The sequence below is a fragment of the Pleuronectes platessa genome, chromosome 9 (assembly GCF_947347685.1).
Source record: "Pleuronectes platessa chromosome 9, fPlePla1.1, whole genome shotgun sequence".
NCBI lineage: Eukaryota > Metazoa > Chordata > Actinopteri > Pleuronectiformes > Pleuronectidae > Pleuronectes > Pleuronectes platessa.
The window spans coordinates 7,419,399-7,437,539 of NC_070634.1; the positions used below are offsets into that span (position 1 = coordinate 7,419,399).

At 43.6% G+C, this 18,141-nt stretch overlaps 1 protein-coding gene across 1 annotated transcript in view; it reads left to right on the forward strand.

The window, feature by feature from the left end:
- The window catches only part of wwc3 (WWC family member 3), a 28,799-nt gene extending 11,519 nt beyond the window's left edge, over nucleotides 1-17,280 (forward strand). Inside the window, exons 2-23 of the mRNA XM_053431182.1 lie at nucleotides 45-154; nucleotides 371-571; nucleotides 1,628-1,704; nucleotides 3,162-3,241; nucleotides 6,234-6,363; nucleotides 6,845-6,982; nucleotides 7,549-7,622; nucleotides 9,058-9,306; nucleotides 10,566-10,655; nucleotides 10,749-11,311; nucleotides 11,390-11,510; nucleotides 12,324-12,404; nucleotides 12,500-12,586; nucleotides 12,827-13,022; nucleotides 13,121-13,291; nucleotides 14,237-14,355; nucleotides 14,468-14,615; nucleotides 14,693-14,857; nucleotides 15,000-15,092; nucleotides 15,171-15,401; nucleotides 15,485-15,612; nucleotides 16,476-17,280. Coding sequence (XP_053287157.1) covers nucleotides 45-154; nucleotides 371-571; nucleotides 1,628-1,704; nucleotides 3,162-3,241; nucleotides 6,234-6,363; nucleotides 6,845-6,982; nucleotides 7,549-7,622; nucleotides 9,058-9,306; nucleotides 10,566-10,655; nucleotides 10,749-11,311; nucleotides 11,390-11,510; nucleotides 12,324-12,404; nucleotides 12,500-12,586; nucleotides 12,827-13,022; nucleotides 13,121-13,291; nucleotides 14,237-14,355; nucleotides 14,468-14,615; nucleotides 14,693-14,857; nucleotides 15,000-15,092; nucleotides 15,171-15,401; nucleotides 15,485-15,612; nucleotides 16,476-16,542 — 3,319 coding nt within the window. The 3' untranslated portion in view covers nucleotides 16,543-17,280. The remainder of the gene's footprint in view (nucleotides 1-44; nucleotides 155-370; nucleotides 572-1,627; nucleotides 1,705-3,161; nucleotides 3,242-6,233; nucleotides 6,364-6,844; nucleotides 6,983-7,548; nucleotides 7,623-9,057; nucleotides 9,307-10,565; nucleotides 10,656-10,748; nucleotides 11,312-11,389; nucleotides 11,511-12,323; nucleotides 12,405-12,499; nucleotides 12,587-12,826; nucleotides 13,023-13,120; nucleotides 13,292-14,236; nucleotides 14,356-14,467; nucleotides 14,616-14,692; nucleotides 14,858-14,999; nucleotides 15,093-15,170; nucleotides 15,402-15,484; nucleotides 15,613-16,475) is intronic.
- The last annotated feature ends 861 nt before the right edge of the window (nucleotides 17,281-18,141 follow it).

Consider the following 18,141-nt stretch of genomic DNA (forward strand, 5'->3'; position numbering starts at 1 on the left):
TCCGTGGGGTTACTGTTGCACTCAATTGATTTAAATCATTTCAGGATCACTAAACCACTGACGTTTGCCGACTGTGTTGGAGATGAACTGCCTCTCGGGTGGGAGGAAGTTTATGACCAGCAAGTGGGAGTTTACTACATCGACCACATCAACAGTGAGTACAGTGTTTGAATACAGAAATATCATCACATAGGGCATAGAGTCTTTAAGTCTCAGATTTCTGTGTTTTAATTTTTTCTCATGTGGTGTACTGAGTCGTTTTATCTCAAAGAGGCCACAACAGCACTTTCAGGCATTTCAGATTTTTATTATCACAGGTCTTTACAGAAATATTTGCCTGTTAATCACCTTTGTCGTGTTCTGCTGTCAGAGACCACCCAGATAGAGAACCCGCGGACTCAATGGCGGCAGGAGCAGGAGCGCATGCTGAAGGAGTACCTTGTGGTGGCCCAGGAGGCCCTCAAAGCCAAGAAGGAGATGTACCTGGTCAAGCAGCAGCGTTTGGAGCTGGCTCAGCAGGAAATGTTGCTCTTCCACGAGCTCTCCGAGGACAATCGCTCCATCACCAGCAGTAAGGCTTTATTCACACTGTGCTATGTTTTTGTTTTAAAACTCTGCTGGGGTCCACACTACTCCAGAGTTTCAGACCTCTAAAAATTAGTTTAGTTTTAGTTTGAAAACTATCGCACACTATTGTAGTCTGGACGAGCAGAAATGGAAACGTTTGGAAATTCTGACATAGACTTGCACATCCGCCTGCCGATTAGGTGTTTTCCGTCACAATGTAGCCATTGCTGATTCGTCAGGCTCCTATAACATGACGCCTATCAGGAAGAAGACAACCAGCATTAGCCTCGGCTACCAGTATAGAAATCAAAATAAGTAATGGATCACAATCCATTAGTGGATCAAGCTTTATTTATATCGCACCATTCAAACAAATCAATAGCAGAACAAAGTGCGTTACAAGCGATTGACAAAATGTTGAAAAAGGATTCTTCAGCTCAGAAGCCAGTCCACTTAAAAAGAAAAGAAAAGAAAAAAAAGTAAATGATTATAAATAATGAAATGTAACTAAAAAAAAATATATAATAATAAGAAGAAGAAAGAAATTATTAAATGTATATAAAAAAAAATATCATAATAAATATAACCAGTGTAAATTGTAAAAAGCCATAAAAATGCCAAAACACAACATGAAAGCCAGGCTGAAAAGATGGGTTTTAGTTTATGTTCCAAAATATCTACATTTTCACCCCCCCGTTTAGATCTTCTTGAAGGCTGTTACAGACCCTGTTGTCTTTTCTAACAGCTGTTTTGTAGGCAGTTCTGAATTTTACAACGATACACCTGCTTAAATGTGTAGGAGACCAGATATTATTTGAGCAATCTGAGCCAATTCCTATTTCCAATCCCACCCTCCCTTTAATCAGCTCCACCCAGTTTACCCTCCTGACTCCAGCCAGCTGTCTCACACAAAGTGTCCTAGGGGTGTCTACAAGTGAGGGCGTGAGGAGATGACACTGAATCTCCCCTTCAGCTCTTACTATACCATGTTCACTTTAAAATCATCACTATTCACTACCTGCTAATCACCCTTTGTCCTTCTCTTCTGATGTGTTCACAGCGCTCTCTGGCTCGTCCTCGAACGCGAAATACGACCCTGACCAAATAAAAGTGGAAATAGCTTGTAGACGAGAACGGGTAAGTCATTATCGGAGGAGAACAATGGGCTGCAGCGAGGGGCCCTTTTGGGCAGAAAGGGGGCCGGGGTGTGGCCCCTACAGGATACTGTGGCTCTGGCTTGGGGCCTCGGAAGGATGAGGATGAGATCACCATCAAAGGGTCAGGCAGAGGCTACTCACATGACCAAGTTGGACATTTCTCTGAGATCAGTCATATGGATGAGGGTGTTTCCTGGATCATCGACATTTGTCCCTCAGGAGCTGTTCTGAGAAGATGAGTCAGACTTGATCGTAATGTTACAATAGAAATCTGTTCAATGGAACAACTCAGAGCCAGTGTTTTATAACCTCTCTTAATCTTATGATGATAATTTATTCATAATTCATTTTCGTTCAACAAATCCTAGAATTGTTGTACGTCATGTTTCCACGAAGAAAAAAACAAGCTTGTTTTTATTTCTGTAAATGGAGTAACTTTCACAAAAAGTTGTGTAAGTTTATTGACATTTTCAATTAGAACTTGGCGATGTGGATAAAATCTAAATGCCATATTAATTATTTAGTATGTAACAAAATCATCTCAGCATCAGGACTGTTATAAGCAATTAATTCAGCCTGAATGAAATGATCATTCACAGAAAACTTGGCTTCTAGCACTTGTCAGGCAGAGAGCGCTCATGGTTTTTGGGGGCAAGGCTTCGACGAGAGGGTTTTTCCAGTATTACCAACCCTAGCTTTAACATCAGCATGTTACCTTTGACTCTGTATGTTCGCATGTTAACATTAGCACGTAGATCAGAGGCTACATACTCTTAATCTTGTTTATATTCGCCTGGCAGTTATATATGTATGACACATTAAGTCAAATACATGTAAAATTATGTATAACATAATGAAATTGATGCTAAACTTTTTAGAAACTTAAAACAAAGAGCATATAAACACATTTTGTTGGATTATTCATTCATAAAACAATATTATAAAAGTATTATTTTACTGAAGGACACATTTAGGTGATTCAGTACTGCACTCCCACAAAATTGTTGGACTTGAAAGGGTCCCCATTGAAGGAGTAAACCCTAGTGTCATCCCTGATGAATAATTATCTTAAACTTTAAGGAAATCTTCAGAGCCACAGACATGAGGAGTAAATAGAATTTGATGTATGAAACAAGAAGATAACCCCTTGAAATGTCAACAATAGACAACACTGATTTATCCTCATCTCATTTTTAAGGTTATGTAATTGGATAACATTTCTTTTTTTTTCAAACTTAAACCCAAATTGGAAACGATTCTCCGGGGAGAAAAGCCTCAATGTGTGAGAGTGTATGTTGACGTCCATGTTCATCTCTGTATCAACATTGCCAGACATTCCTGTATGTTAATAGTCATGACTAAGCACTTTTGGCTGGTGGTGCTGAGAGAAGCCCATTGTGCGCCATTCTAACGCAGTGCTGGGCCTTGTGTCCGCAGCTCTCCAGACTGAAGCAGGAGCTGGCCCAGGTGAAGCAGGAGCTGCAGTATAAGGAAATGGGAGTGGAGACCCTGCAGGAGTGAGTGTTCCTCTGCCGCTATGTGTCCCAGTCCCACCCTTCCTCCCATGGCTGTTGCCCCCCACCCAGTGGCCTGTTCCCTTTTTTTTTATTCCCTCTCGCCTTCATTCTCGTCCTGTCTCTTCTAACTCCAACTTTCTGTTTTTCTTTTTCTTCTGTACGTGCCTTCATGTGCTCATCCAAATTATTTCATGTTGTATAACCAGGATATATATAGTCTTCACCCTTTTCAAATTATTTTGCGTGGTTTACAATTATTATTTAGTATATATATTGAGACATTATTTAGAAAGTTATAAAGATTTGGTTCAAAAAGCTTTTTGAAATTACAGTATAGTAATGGAATAATCAGGAGAAAATGTTCTGTTCGTTCGGATGCAGTCCACCATTTGCCTTTAGTTTGTGTTGGTATTTAAACACATACACACATACACACACAGTGCCTTTCTGTGCTGGGAACATTTGAGAGCAGATCCAATGTTAGAAATAGTTGCTCCACCTCTCAAAGTTAAAAAAGAGAAAGAGAGAGAGAGAGCGAGAGAGAGTGTTTGAGAAAAGGCAAATGGAGGGAGTTTTTTGATGGAAAAGGGGACTCCACCTCAGGAAGAGGATGCACCAGTGGAGTGCAGGGAGCCAAGGCTCGGCCTGGAGAGGAAGTTGCTCCATGGAGAGGGGAGGGGGGGCGGAGGGGGGGAGGTGTGGTCTCGAGAACAGTTTAAAAAAACACTGAGATATCTGGCTGCGAATTCCTCTGCACTTCCTGAGTCCTGGCAAAGAGTCTCTTATCTCTTAGGTAATACACAACTCGAGCGATTCCCAGAATAGCCAGGAGAATACACAGCTTGCAGAAAACATGGACGCATCCTCTTCTCAAATTGTTTCGCCTGTATGTGTGTACAAGCTTGTATGTGTGTTTATGCCTATGTTTGCCTGTGTGTATGTGTGTGTGTGTGTGTTTGCGTGGCCTATTGTTTCTCCTGGGTTGGTTTTTGCCCAGTACGTTTGAGGCCAGGAGGAACCTTGTGTTGTTGTTTTTTTGTTCTTCTTTCAATCTCAGTTGTTGTCAGCAACAAAGCTAATTGTTCTCCACGCCACAACACATCAGATAAAGCAAATGAGCAGATTCTAATGTCAACAAAAATTCTCCTCGCTAATTGTCACCGCTTGAACAAAATAATTCAGGAGTTGGAGTCAGGAGTTTATCTCTTTTGGACAGTTTGACGTTTGAGCACCTTTTCTGTCGCCATTCTACCTCAACTTGACCAAACAATTTTCTCAAATGTTCAGAAACTTCACATACTTTCAGTTATTAGACTTTGTCGATAGCAACCACCTGAACTGGTGTTAACTGGGCCCTAATCATGGCAAATATATTGTTTGTTTAGAAATAGTAAAAGCATATTTACTACTTTACAGTACACAGGGTGGGGGCCTCAATACAGGCAGGCACTGACAGGGTGGGTAGTGCCTTTTTTCTCCTTTTTTTTGGCTAAGCACATAAACTCCCAGGCCCTGCCAATAGGGGTAGGGGGAACAAAGCAGGACTTGTTTTGGGAGGAAGAGGCAGGGTCGAGTAGATGAACAGTACCTGCTGTTGAAAGAGAGTGAAGGAAGCGGGCTGCGGTGAGAGCGGGGGCCTCGTGCCAGGGCCAGTGATGGAGGAGGCACGATGCCGCACTCCTCCATCCCGCAACCAACCAACCAAACAAACTCCCCCCTCCCTCCTCCTCACACTGACACTGAACAACACAGGTTATGATCAAAGCAGTGGAGCGAACCGGCTTCGTTGATTCGTTTTTTTTTTTTTTCATAATCAATACACTGTTTAATCCTCTTGTGAGTGGATTGTTAAACTTTAGATTTCTCTTTGCTGAGACTCGATACCAGGGCTCTAGAGTCGGATTTCACCTTTAGTCTTTGAAAGCAGGAGTAAAAACCCTGAAACAATGTCTCAGCATGTGCAAACTGAGATTATCATTCACACTGGCCTGTCATTATTAATTTGAAAATAATTGTCTCTACATGCTTCTGCTGCAAAACTCAACCTAAGTGAATGTAAATATTAAGTAATCATACCCAGCAGGGAGAATTTCGACCTGATTTAGTTACCGTAGGAACTCACCCTGTGAACCTAACCTGCTCCCTTTCAGCTTTTCTTCCATAAACCCAGAGTTTCTCTCTGTTCACATCCTGGATTCATCCTCAGCTCAGAGTAAAATCTAAACGCTGTCCATCTTTATAACATTTATATAATTGTTAGGTTCTCAATCATTTCCTGTGCACTGACACATTTACAGTACATTACTCTAATAATCAGTTTATAAACAATGTGAAGCTTCAGACACATAAGACACTGACATCTGTCATGCTGACGGAAGACTGCTGACAGTGAACAGAAGCTGCATATAGTCTTAAAATAGAATATTATTATACATAATAATGTATGGATAATAAATATATTGCCAGGTGCACCTTGTCCCTTCAGGTCACACATAAATAAATATATTTATGGTCCATTCAGCTAATTCAAGTCTTTTAAATAATGACTGAATGAACTGAACGGTAAATCGACCTGTTCTGACCTAGAACCATCATCATTTAAACATCTATATCATAGACTCGTCGTATACTTGATCAAAACCAAAAATTTCGTAATTATTAATTAGAAAAAGGATAACTTAAGGAAAACTTGGGGAAGAAAGTGAACAAATTAAGTAACGTATTAACTAAGTAAACATTAAAAAAAAGACCAGATACTGATGTGGGATAGCAAGTTAAAATTGTGCAGGATTCGTTTCAGTAAAATTCACAATTGGAGTCCCACACTTGATGATAACTGATCCTTGAGGCTGTAGCTTTGGGTTTCAAAGGGATGAGTTCCATTATCCACCTTCTAGCACAGAGTAAAATAATATTTAAGTCGTTTCACCTCTGGGCTTTGACATTCAGTGGCCAGCATGAATTGTATTCTTAACGTGTTTTTGTGTCACAGGATTGACAGGAAGATGTCCAACAGTCAGACAAACTACAAGCTGGATGAGGCTCAAGCCATCTTCAACGAGCTGCGGAGCATCAAGAAGACCATCAGCACGGGCGAGAAGGAGAGGCAGGACCTCATCCAGGTAGCTCTCTCTCTCTTTTGTCCTTTAAAGATAACCTCCTATCCAAACTTTACTCCTGCAACATTTGTCTGTGAAATATTCTATGCTGACCTCTAGTGTCTGTCAGCCTCCACTGTTCTGCTGCTTCTCATCTGCTCCCTGTGAAGCACATTTCCAGACACATGAATCACCAACCACATCTCAGATGATTGAGAAATATATAATGAATAATAGATGATGATTCAGTTTGATTGTCAGGCCACATTTACTGAAGCATTTTCTACTATTTATGAATTCGAGCTGGATGCAAATGACACACTCTTACAGTTTAAATAAATGTTAATGTGTGATCCCGTAAAAATCCCCTTTAAAAATTGCTCCTGGCAATTTCCCCTTTTGTTGCTTTTGTCCCATCACTATGATAAATGTATCATAGTGTTCTGTTTTGTCATATTATGATGGATAATCCTGATTTGTTGTCAATACCTGTTCTATCCCACAGAGCCTGGCGAAGCTGACGGTGAACCTCCAAAGCAGCGACTCAGTCAGCGAAGTGTCGAACAGCACTGGAACTGTGGGCGACTCGTGCAATCTGCAGCAGTACTGTGACACCGGCTGTCAGACCGACATCATGGGAGAGGTGAGAGGAACTGCTGCTCCTCCCTGCCTCCCTCTTGAATACAGGGAGGGAGAGTCAAAGGAGGTTGGAGGTAGCGATGTGAATGGCAGCCTGTGTCAAATGTTTGATTGAATGATAACTGGCTTATATGTTAATGCATAGATATAAAACTTATATTTTTAGATTTAGTGTGAATTGAACTTCCGGGAGATATCTTTATTAGTGTATTAAAATCTTCAACACTGCCAAAAAATACAGATAAATCTGTTTAGATATTGCAGAAAATCGACACTCCTGGAAACTCACATTGTTAAATTTCAAACAGGAACTGTTAATAGTTAATTTTCTAAACTTTTATGAGTCCCAATTTGGAAATTAGTAATCAAATATAGGATCAATAAATCAGGGCTCCAATTGTGGAAACCTCGACACTAAAGGAAAGACTAGTTGCTCAAATGTTGACCAGATAAACTGTATGAAGCTTTTCAAACTCCCCTAATACCTCTGAAATAATTATGCTGTAATTCTTGGAAATTGTATCAACTACTGTGAGCTAAATCCTTTTTAACTTCTCTCTCTTTTTTCAGTATGGTTCGCAAGAGTCCTCACAATTGGTGGACAAAGTGAAACTCAACTGGCAATACGAGGAAGCTAAGAAAAAGTAAGTGTGTCCGTCTGCATGTTTACCAGTCATAGTACTATGACCCACTTGCAGCACTGAGTCATGAGCCCCGTCAGTCCCCTCTCGTTCCCCGGCCCTGCACGTTGTCCAGTGGGAGTAGGTGTTAGGAGTAGTATTTGCGTCTGGTGGCCGTGGATGCTGAGCGGTGTCTGGCCCGCCGGAATGAGCTGGGTGGTCACATTCTTGCCTGGCCACTCTGCTGCTGACTGTGTGCTGCCTTTGTGTGCGCGGCCAGAGAGCGGACTGCCCACCGCCTGCCTCAGCGCACACCCTGCTCCTCCGCAAGGTGGTTTAATGTACACACTCTTTGGTTAAATATAGCTCTCTCTTATAGCACAGGCCAAATTACATGTTGGCAAAATCAACACTGAATGAAGCCTGAAGTTTTGTGTACTTTTGACAAGCAGTCGCTCCTGCATTAAGCTCAGGTGTTGTGTGTCATGAAGGTCATGTGTTATCTAATGATGGATACACTCCCAGTTGGACATGCTATGTTCCAGCTGTGAGCTGCAGCAGTGTGAGGATAACTGCAGCAGCAACAGTCACCATATTATTACGCTGGCTTTTTTTTATTATACAAGATTCATGTTGCTGTGGTGACCCAGCAACAGCAATGCCAACCATGACATCAGAGAGGGAGAGCGGGAGGGAGGGAGGGTGAGAGAGAGAAGGGAGACCTGTGGAAACTTGCATGCTCTGTCACTGAGTCACTCTGTCTGAAATCCAGGACACATAAGCACAGTTATTTCATCTGAGCTGAGGGTTTTGCTCTCTGAGATCCCACTCAGCTCTGTCTACATCAACGTCTGCGTGCCGCTACACACCTGAGAAGCCACTGATGCAGCAGGTCGCCCACGGACAAAATAACAATGTCATTATAGTCCAAGTGTCAGCTTGGCTCCCACGTGGCCTTCAATACCGCTTTGTTATATTCGTTAGCAATGTCTCATATAATAAAATATAACATTAATACATTTTTACCTCCATCCATAAGAGTTTGTTTTTATCTGTGTTTGTTCTGTTGTAGGATTATGCAAAAACTAGAGCGAGGGAAATTAAATGCTTGAGATTTATGCAAATATGTTGTTGCCTCTGGATGCGAACAACGGCGTGTGTGAATGTTGCTGATGAAGTGTGTGATCTGAGCTGAGGACGAGAGCTACAGTGGAATGAGTTTTTACAGTGTTGATCTTGGCTTTTGAACTCTGTGCTCTTTGTACTTGAGTCACAGTGCCAGGCCCATTTGTCCTCTAGTAATGTTTTATACAAACAAATGTTTTAAACCAAGTAGACACGGCAGGTACTTGCCCAACTATAAATATGTCATGTGTATCCATTGTTGAACAACTTCCAGGTGTGGGGAGAGAATTGAAAAACGACCCTTCCTGTACTAACCTCTGTGACGTTCCCTCAGGGTTCAGAGCATACAGCACCAGCTAGCACAGCTGGACAGTGAGAGCTGGTCGGGGCGGGCAGAGGCGGACCGCGACCGGGACTTCCTGCAGCTCCTGCGCGAGAAGGAGGCCCTTCTGCAGGAGATCATTCTGGTCAGCAAGCAGCAGCACCCTCCTGAGACGCTTCTGCAGCTGGAGGAGGAGCGCTCCAGGCTGGAGGAGGAGGTGCAGAGGGCCCAGAGCTCCCAGAGCCAGGGAGCCAATCAGAGGTCAGAATGGTGACAGCCTGTGTTGTCAAATTTTGTGTGAAGGCTCCCGGCTAACAACAACGTCTGTGTTAGCACAGAAAAGTTTGAACTGATGTTATTATTGTCATACCTTCAGATCTCATACTTGCTTGATATTTTGTAAATCAAACTTTGTAGTCATGTTCAACATTTCGCCACAGTGGTATTGTTGGCACTGTTTGAATCCCGGTACGGGGGGGTCGTCTTTCTGTGTGGAGTTTGCATGTTCTCGCCGTGTCTGCATGGTTTTTCTCCTGCTACTCCGAGATCCTCCCAAAGTCCAAAAAGATGCAGGTTGGGGTTAGGTTCATTGAAGACTCAAAATTGCCCTTAGTTGTGAATGTGAGTGTGAGAGCAGTGTTTCCCCTAGGATTATTTTAGCAGTGGGGTGTGGCCATAAAAAATCTCTGCATAATTTCTTAAGATGTTCACCAAAATGTTGAAAGACGCCCTATCTCGCATTGTTCAAGAAGGAGAAAAAAATGTTTTTCCTGGATCGCATCCCTGATCTGGATCTGCACCAAAATGTTACAGGTTCTTCCTTGGAACATGGCCCCTCCCTCTACAGATTGAATGGGAACCAGTTACATAGTTTTTGTGTAATCCTGCTAACAAAGAAATGCAGGTGAAAACATAACCTGTCTGCTAGAGTTTAAATACATTATAGCTCCCTCAGGATCCTCAAGAGATATAATGTTGATGATCTTTGTTTTCAGTTTCAGGCAGAGAAGCAAACCAATGCATGTAGGACTTTTTTGAAAGCACTGCTGCTCTACAAATTGACAATATCTCAACATTTCTCCACTTAAAGGAAATGTTAGAACTGTAATAGCCTGGCACTTCAAGTCAATTCAGGAATTTGCCTTCTGACAGAAGTTGAGTTCAAGTTGTGCAGTGGTAAATAGGGAATTTGAAGACCAGAGATAGAGCGGGGGGCTGGGCCATAAAGAACTTTAAAAGTAATCATTAAATCTTAAAATCAATCCTAATACAAGCTGAATGAATGTGAAAAAAGATAAAACAGGTGTGATCATATCTCTTTGTTCTAGTTAAAATGCTAGCTGTTGAATTTTGTAATGACTGCATTTATTTCTGGGTTTTCTGATTAAGACCAGAAAAGGTGAGGTAATAAAAGCATGAATGATCAGTTATTCATCTCTAAAATAGAGATGCAGAAATGGTAGAGAGTGACGGCTCATTTAAACTGAATTTCTCATGCATGGATGTGTATTTCATGACAGGATCCTGCAGCAGGAGAAGAGGAACATTCTGCTGAGGCAGCTGGAGGAGGCATCGCGTATCACCACCTATCTCCACACGCAGCTGAAGAGGTGCAGCTCACACACTCATTCTTGAAGATGTTAGCTGATCTTCTTCACAGCTCTCTGTCTTTTCTCATGTGTCTCTTACCTGCTTTTCCCCAGCTGGTCGGCCAGTTCTCTGACGGTGTCGTCCAGTAGCAGTCGGGGGTCTCTTGCCTCCAGTCGGGGCTCCCTGGCCTCCAGCAGAGGCTCCCTCAGCTCCATCAGTTTCAGTGACATCTACGGTCTCCCACAGTATGAACGTCACGAGGGGTTGGGAGAGACGCTAGATCCCCACCTGCGCTACCTGCTGCCCCCAGAAACTGTGTCCAGAGACTGTTCCATGTTCAATCCTGACCCTCTGACCCAGAGCAAAACCAAACGCTCCCATGACACCCCGCAGTCCCTCGCCTCCCTCTCCTCCCGCTCCTCGCTATCCTCCCTTTCACCACCCAGCTCCCCTATGGACACACCCTACCACTCTGCCCCTCAGGACTGCCCCCTCACCCAGATGACAGAGGAGTACATGGAGCAGGCCGGTCGTGGCCTTTTAGAGGGGCTGCGGGCACAGTCGCAAGCCCTATCGCACACGGCCATGTTGAGTGGCGAGGACCCCGCCGCTGTGCATCAACTGGAGAGCAAGAGTCACAGAGAAACCGGCGCTCCGGGGGCTTTTACCTCTACAGGCAAGTTCAAGACTGCCGCTCTTTCTCTCAAACAATGAAGGTGACCTGACGATTAACTGGGTGTCTTTTTCTCTGAAGGAGTGACTCTGAGAGGAAACAGCGCCAACAGAAGTGGCAGGAGGGCCAGGAGAGTCTCTGCGGGGGTGTCTGAGGACGCTCTGGCCACAGACAGTGGGGTTTTTGAAGCCTGGGGTCGAAGGTGAGAGGACGTCCATCCCAACACTGCTGAAACAGAACATTTATAGGGACCATCTTGATGTTGATGCTCCAAGACATGAGTGCTAAGTAGTTATTACCACATTATTTCACGAGTAGACAATAGTTAAAGGTGGGACCACACCCATCTCCGAACTCCTTACCTGTGGATTTTTGTGACTGAAGAATAGTCAGTATTTATATAGTTAGCAGTCTTGACGACCTCTCAAAGCTCTTTACTGTAGAGTTTTGACATTCACCCATTCACACACACATTTATACTGTGCATCTTTGTGCAGAACTTTCTCTATCACACAGCACAAACCGCAAACACAGCGATAAGGGGCAATTCAGTATCTTGGTCGGAATGGGGGGACTGACCGACCCTTTAGAGGACGACCCGCTCTACCTCCTGAACCAAAGCTGCTCCAGTTGTGATGCTGACAAAGTGACACAATGTGTCCACAGAAAAACAGACAGACACAAACCGCCTCTGCACTGGTTCCCACTACAGTTCATGTCTCCAGCTCGACATTTTGCATTGATAAGGTTTCTGGAACAACTGTGCTACCTAGTGACCGAGGAGAAAACTGCAACTCCGAAAGTAAACACCTCTGTGTTTGAGCAGTTGTAGTGGAGGGATTTCTGTCTCCTGTCCCAGTGGAAATTAAGTTATATCCCATTACACAGACATTTGGTTTAGTGGCCTGAAGAAAGTAGAACTTATCATGGTGTTTGAGTCCCAGGAATATCTAAAATTCCTTAAACTAAAAGTGAAACCGTTTGTTTATTTCTCTCTCTGACGTTCCTCCCCCAGGCCGGAGGAGTCAGAGGAGATGTCGTACATGAAAGAGCTGACGTCTGTGAGCGACCCCGCCCAGATCCAACTGGGACTGCTGTGAGTAAACTGTTTGTGTAGACTGCATGTGGGTGGCTGCTTGTTCCCTGTTAAGATCTAAGTCTACATCCTCTGTTCATCTTCCCTCTCTACAGGTGGGAGTCTAACTCTCAGTCTCTACGACTTCACCTGCTACAGCTCAAGAACCTAAACAGGTCCATTGTGAGAGATGGATATAAAGTGTGAGTACTCTAGAGTTGATGTTGATGATTAAAGGTTGATTCATGTTGCAACTATTCCTTGTGGCGTTCTTTCAACAATAAAAGTCAAATACTTTTCAGATAGTTCATCCTGAGCCTTGGTGTAGCTCCACATGATGATGTTGAGCAAATTGTTACTGACAACCAGTGACACATTTATGTTTTTCTTTCATAGAGAGCTATAAATCTCATGTTGTGAAATATTGCTCTGTTCACGCTCAGGTATGTGAAGGTGCACTTGATTCCACTGGACGCCGGCAGGGCCTGTGCGTTTTACTGTTGTACAGCGTTGGAGCCGCAGCCCCAGATGAGTTTCAACGAAGGCTTCCGCATTCCTGTCCCTGCAAACGCCCTGGCGGTGTGTGCCCTGCAGCTGTCGGTCTGCTCGCTGGGACCTCAGGCTCAGGAGGAACTGATGGTACTGCTGAAGAATCTCAGATGCAATGATCCTGCTGATGTCAGATTCCCCAAATCATCCGAAAATTCAACAATTAAACTGTCTGTGTGAAAATGCAGGGTACGACCCAGGTGAGCCTGGCAGATTGTGAAGGAAGTGCAGAGATGGTTTACCACTGGCTGCGAGTCCAGATGTTGAGCGGGACAGAGTTGCCGAGGCCTGACCAGAAGAACCTCTGCCATCGAAGACAGCAGGAAGGCCATGAAGACGAGCAGAGGCCCAGAGCCATGGTAAACCCACACACCTGCACTGTGTGCATGATGACATTGAAAGTGATCTCAGCTGTTGGCACCAGAAGAAATGGAAATGAAGAAGAACATTGGAGGGTGTAGCCCAAAGTGCTTAACAGAGAAATTTGAAATACATAATAAAAACAAAACTCATGACTTTTACAAACAAAGAAAATAATAAATACATAAAGAATTAGGATTAATTATTAATAATGTTAAGAAGTTCGAGTGTTACTCTTGTGTAGGAGGGTATGGCTGTGGCTTAGCAATAATAAGGGCTGTTGTACTTTATAAAAAGATCTCTGTGGCGTTACATATATGCAAATAAAATAGGACCTAGACAGGAACCATGGGGTACACTACTAGAGAGTGAAGCAGATAATCATTGCTAAAATGTTCTCATTCAGCTTTTCGTTGAGAATATTTACCTTAAAGTTACATTTTCCATCTAGGAAGGTTTCATGTTAAAGATTTTTAGAACTGAAAAGACAAAAGTAAACAGCAGTTTATGGAAAATAAATATATATAAAGACAGCTCAGATAAGAATGTAAACCATGCAGAGGGCTTGGCTGTGCACCAGGTTGTGCTAAACCTGATCAGGAATAGAACGTGTATACTTGTGCATCCACCTGCTGGCACAGTACCAAATCAATCTATGGAGCTACCATCAAACACTTGTATAAAAGGATTTGTTGCTTTAAATACCTGCAATATATTGTAAAACGTATCAGGCCCTTGGGAGGAATTCCCTGTCATGCTGTTGCTAAGCAGCTTTCAGCCCGTGGTCCATAGTTGTGGAGCTCGTTAAATTGAGTATTTGACAAGAATGTGTCTCACAAACCAAGCAAGCCTTCACACCACAGCTTCAAGCTACTGCTCCCAGAGGAGAGAGGAGGAATGTCGGCAGTTTGAAGTTGGTGATAGTTTGCGATGTGACATTGCAGGATACTGTGTGCACGGTGCTGTCCCGTACCAGCACCACCCATCCGGAGGAGCAGGGCACCGGGCTGGAGCTGCAGAGGCTGGAGAAGAAGGACGAGCCAGGGGAGGTGGCATCTGAGAGGTGACCTTTTTCAGCTCGAGACAAATTATCTCCTGTCAAACAGAAAACAAACTGTTTGACAGTTTGTTTTCCGGCATGAATTAATTTTCGTGACAAACGGTGTATTTTGCAGGAGCTGGCAGGCAGAGTCAGTGGACAGTGGCTGCAGCAACAGCACAGCATTCACTGCTCCCTGTTTAGAGGGACTGTGTGCAGAGGGCATCTGCATCACCACTGGAGGGCGCTGTGATCAGACAACAAGCAAGCTCTGTACAGTAAAGGTAAGAGAGGGCAGGGGTGGGAGTGTGTAGCTGGTCTGTCTGTGGTCCAGATGCACACAACTGTTGCTGATCCACAGGTGGAGAAGGCCACCATGACAGAAGGCCTGTTCCCAGAGCCTGTGCGAGTTCGGCCCAAAGAGAGGGGAGGACGCTGGGGTCACGCCTCCCCCTTTATGCGCGGCAGCACCATTGTTCGCTCTCAGACCTTCTCCCCCGGGGCTCGTAGTCAGTACGTCTGCAGGGTAAGTTTTTGCAAAAGGGGGAAACTATTACACAACCTGGACAACACTGTTATCAGTTGCTTTTATCTGACATTTACGACTTTGCTGTAAATATTTGTTGTGACAGCCCTGTGAGAATCTCTACATGTATTCTACCTTTCAGTTATATCGCAGCGACAGCGACAGCTCGACGTTACCAAAGAAATCGCCTTTTGTCCGAAACACCTTGGAAAGAAGAACTTTGCGATATAAACAGGTAGAGTCTGACTTTTGCTCCTCAGGAATACATGTCACAGAGGGTTTAGGATTGAGGTGTGTTTGTTTGCGTGAGCAGCAGTCATACCGCTCCTCCCTGGCCGAACAACCCACCCGTACCTCCCTGGACCTGGAGCTGGATCTCCAGGCCTGCAGGACGCGTCAGAGGCAGCTGATGGAGGAGCTGAACGCCCTCAGGGAGCTGAAGCTGCGACTGGAGGAGCCGCAAGGCAGGGACACCACCGAGCTCCCCCACTGGGCCCTGAGGGATGAGCGATTCCGCTGCCTGCTCAGAGAGGCCCAGAGACAGGTGAGACTGGAGTCTGCTACGGTTACGTCACACATGAGAGTCGGCCTCACCCAGCAGCGGTTGACTGTGTTGTCGCTCCGCAGGCCAGCCAAAGCAAGCAGGAGCAGCGTCAGGAGGAGGCGGTGGAGAGGAGGCTGAGGAAGGCTTCCAAAGAGGTTCTGCAGATGAGGGGACAGAGTCACAAGGAACCCTTGCCTGTGCAGACATTCAGGTTGGGATTGGTTTGACTACCAGTCAGCTGTCACACTCTTAAGAGCCTTACTTCCCTGGGTCACAGCGAAACACCCGAGTTAGTTTGTCTAGAGCTTCATTAATGTGAGGCACATATGTGGATGTGATGTGATTTCAAGATCAAACCCTTCACAGGATTGTGGGACTGCACGCATACTCCCCTCACCAAATTTGTTGAGATCAATTGTCAAAGCACAAATAATAAAATAGAATAAAATACAAAATATCAGCATACTGCAGATTTTCAGATGCAGAGAAAGTTATTTTCAAATCCATGTTTGTTTGGTTGCTAGAGTTCATCGTCTGCCCTGCCTTATCTGGCATACCTGTCAGTCAGCGAGATGGTGTGGAAAATATTTACAGGAGAGCTTATTGCTTTGTTTGCATCATTATGAACGTGCATGAGAACAAACAAACGAAAGAACGATGCCCAATAGAGCTTCTTGAGGTCAGGAGGGGTGGGGCTTGTTTGTTTGTTGCAGGTTTACTTGCAAACAGCCAATGATCCAATACTCTTTAATTTGCTAGTGTTAGACTGGCAATCTCGCCATTTGAATATGTGATGTAGAAATTGTTCTGTCCACTATGCCGATGGAGGGGCGGGTGACGTGTTTGAAATCAAATACACTTGAAATTGTGATACATTTTTGCGCGCTTTGCGTGTGGATCACAGCAGACCATTGTGCTTTTGGGACTCAAACATTTCACCCACCCCTCTATTGGCATAGTGGTGAGTATATAACGAGTGAATTTCGATTTCTATCTTTCGATTTTTGGGTGAATTATCCCTTTAATTAACAAAATGAAACTGATAAAATTGTCTTTTTTTTCTTTTGTCCACAGAGAGAAGATGGCTTTTTTCACAAGACCAAGGTTCAACATACCTCCTTTACCAGCTGACGATGTATGAGTGATTGCCTCTGTATTATGTGACTTAACATGAAGTATTTGTCAATTTATTTTTCTGAGCTCATGAAGTACAAAGTTCTTTCTACCGAGGACACGTGCGGAGCGACACGCAGGTGATTTGAGGATTAGGATTCACATTTTCAGACGTGTTTGTGCGGCTCTTCTTCAGAACACGAACGCTCTAGACACACAGCTCTTGACAAACAACACAACTGTTCATTTCCTCTTTGGGGGGGCGGGGGGGGGGAAGACGCCTCTCACAAGGAAACAGAATCTCTTCACTCGTGTCTGAGTTACTTCTTTTGTTTGTGCTTACAAAAAGGCTGGAAGACGGGATCAAAAGTTGGTTTGGACAATTTCACTGTACTGTAACTTATTTTATAGTACTTTTCCTTGAAGGAAATAAAAAAAAAAAATCGCTTCCTCCTTTTTAAGTGTATTTTGTAGCTTTGAACAAATAGCACTTCAGTGTTTTTACATGCAGTAAAATGGAGCTATTGTCGGATTTCTGTTTTCTGTTACCTAATTCTTAAGAATTATTTACATCCAAATGTCACTTTGTAATCCACTTTTATTACTGATGTCATTGTTCCTTTGTTATGTTATTAAAATTAATATTATTTCATGTACTTTTCAATATATGGATGAATATATGAAACACTGTATTCAGATTTTTTTATGATGTCTGTATGAACATCTGCAGTGTTACCTCTTGTGAAGATAAAACAATTAAACCATGTCTCGACGCTTCGCTTTTTATCAGAGACGTGTCAAACGCAGGTGACACAGGATTTATTCAGTGATGGAAGTCTGCAGGGAGGAAGAGCACGTCACATTTTGCATGCACACACATTTAGTTTAAATGTGTCACAGTGTCACACATCTTTTTTTGTTTATGACCACAAACCAGTTGTGATGAATGATGACCCAATTGACTCTGAACTTGCTGGTTCGTGCGAAAGCCTACCACACAGCCAGCAGATAGCCGTGTCAGCTACTTATCTACATGTAACATCCTGTTTGAGCATTTTCAAGTAAGCCACCAGGTACCGGGAAGAAGTTTAGTGTCACTACTATTCTCTGATTCTCTGACGAGCGGCTCAGATGAAACTCTGGTGACATACAAACACTCCCCGACACACCGCTGTGTCAACAACTTCTGTGCTTACTAACAGGGGACACTTTCAACTGTCCTGTTCTCATGGCTCGCTCCCTGACAGAAAAATGCTGCTCACTATTTGAAAATTCCTCAATGGCCCTGCGGCCAAACTAGTCCCAGGTCTGTGCTTGTGTGAGGTTTCCTGAGAAGTGTTTGGCCGGTTCAACAAATACGTCTCTATTTGTGTTTCCACAGGAGACGTGATGCAGGCAAAAACTCTTTGAACCTGCATGCACCTTTCAATACTAAAGATTTCAATTATTACAATAGTTTTGATATTTAGTTTTAAAATTAATCCTCAAAGATTAGTTCCAATGAAAAAATTCAACTATGACCTGTAACATCAACCTTTGTCTGGTATTTGACAATTTTATTACTAAACTTCACTGACTAAAATAACACGAAATAACATTTTCTGCTTGTTTTGACTCATTTTTACAA